At 47.2% G+C, this 1,622-nt stretch overlaps 1 protein-coding gene across 1 annotated transcript in view; it reads right to left on the bottom strand.

Moving 5' to 3' along the window:
* Window positions 1-44: 44 nt before the first annotated feature.
* NFS1 (NFS1 cysteine desulfurase) overlaps window positions 45-1,622 on the bottom strand; it is a gene marked incomplete at its 5' end in the record, with an annotated part of 10,118 nt that continues 8,540 nt past the window's right edge. Inside the window, 3 exons of the mRNA XM_010136061.1 lie at window positions 45-403; window positions 1,028-1,117; window positions 1,244-1,327. Of these exons, the coding sequence (XP_010134363.1) occupies window positions 340-403; window positions 1,028-1,117; window positions 1,244-1,327 (238 nt within the window). The remainder of the gene's footprint in view (window positions 404-1,027; window positions 1,118-1,243; window positions 1,328-1,622) is intronic.

Below are 1,622 nucleotides of genomic sequence, written 5' to 3'. Positions count from 1 at the left end.
GGCCGGTATCCCGCAAAAGCCACAGCCTCTCGCCAGCATTCTGCTGGCCCAGGAGCAACACAGTCATTTCACTGTCTTATCAGAAGACACATTTTCAAATAAATAACATTTTAGCACGAATTCCTGTGTGTCAATATAAATGTGATGGGTGTTACATCATCCCGCCTTTCTCCAGCACAAAGACTAGTTTCATTTTTAGCTTCTTAGACTTTGTGATCAGAAAGGGTAGTTTTCCAGTCAAACTGCAAGCGTCAAAAAACAGAAGTGCTGCATGGTTTGTTCAGGAAGGTACAGAAAATGCGGTTTAATCCACCTCTATCCATGCACGGTGATGTTTCCTCAGTGCTGAGTCCATTTAATGCTTTTGAGGTCAATTCCATCCTGCACCATTTCCCAGAGGGGGCTGTAAAGAAAGGAGAAAAATGTGGGCTACCTAAAACGCACAGGACAACATCAACAGCAATGACCAAACAGACAAGTTCGTCACCTAGTACCTGTCTACCTGTCTTCCCCTTCTGATGGTCAGTGAGCTTCAGACGACCGGGCCCCAACCACATCCTCAGCCCAAAATACAAGAGGGGAGAGGGCAGGTGCTCGCCTCATTCCCTGCTCCTGCTTCGGACATAAAGTGCTTGTGTCTCTTAGAGACGCAGCCCTGGTGTTTGACACTGTCCAGAGGGGTCAGGAGTCTTTCAGTGTCACCAAAATGACAAAACTGATCGATACATCAACTCGGTAACACCATCTCTGGCTCACACGCTTCCAGGTACTGCCCCACCTGCTCGCCCTTCTCGCATTCTTTCCCTGACAAAGGCAGGATCTGGGACATTTGTTATCAGGTTTATTTCCTTAAATAACTGTCACAACGGTTACAACCAGGCCCGCTACCCACCCTGGCAACACCGCTTGCTTATATAAAGATATACCATCAGATTTCTGAAGCAAACAATTGCTTTAGTCTAAACCCAACTCTTCAAATGACTGTCACACCTAAGAAGTCCTTACGCGCAGTAAGAAGACGGCTCACCTCATTTCCCTCAGCCTCTTCACATGCTGTATGCACTTCTGCACTGTGTAATCCACCTCTTCTTCCGTGGTGAAACGACCAATGCCAAATCTAAACCACAAGAAAAGCACCAAGGACTATAATAACCTGCATACGGAGGGGTGGAACAAATCCACCACTTACTTTCAGCAGAAAAGAAAAATACTTGGAAGTATTAGGCAAGACGATGCCACAGACCTTATGGAAGAGTGAGCCAAGTCTTCGTCTGTTCCGATCGCCCGCAAAACATAGGAAGGCTCCAGAGAAGCTGACGTGCAAGCACTGGGGAAAGGGGAGGCAGGCACATGTCAGACTCCTGTCCATGTGGAGGTGCTACACTGAAGTAACACTTTACTAATCTCCTCCAAGAAAGAAAAGGTCTCTTACAGACATGTCATATTACTATGAGTCTTTACAACAACCCGTGTGAGCTTCCCCAGCCTCTTAGGAACCACCAGCGGATACAAGCAAGAAGAGTGGCATTTCTGCTGCTGAAGCAGCAGAATGGGCGGGACAGGCATCAAAGGGGAGCGAGGTAATAAATCAGGAGCATGAGTAAGAAGACAGATAACGCGGT

The sequence above is a fragment of the Buceros rhinoceros genome, unplaced genomic scaffold, assembly GCF_000710305.1.
Source record: "Buceros rhinoceros silvestris isolate BGI_N320 unplaced genomic scaffold, ASM71030v1 scaffold29015, whole genome shotgun sequence".
In the NCBI taxonomy this organism is placed as follows: Eukaryota; Metazoa; Chordata; class Aves; order Bucerotiformes; family Bucerotidae; genus Buceros; species Buceros rhinoceros.
The sequence above is the reverse complement of the archived record's forward strand: the minus strand, read 5'-3'. Positions and strand labels throughout refer to the sequence as shown.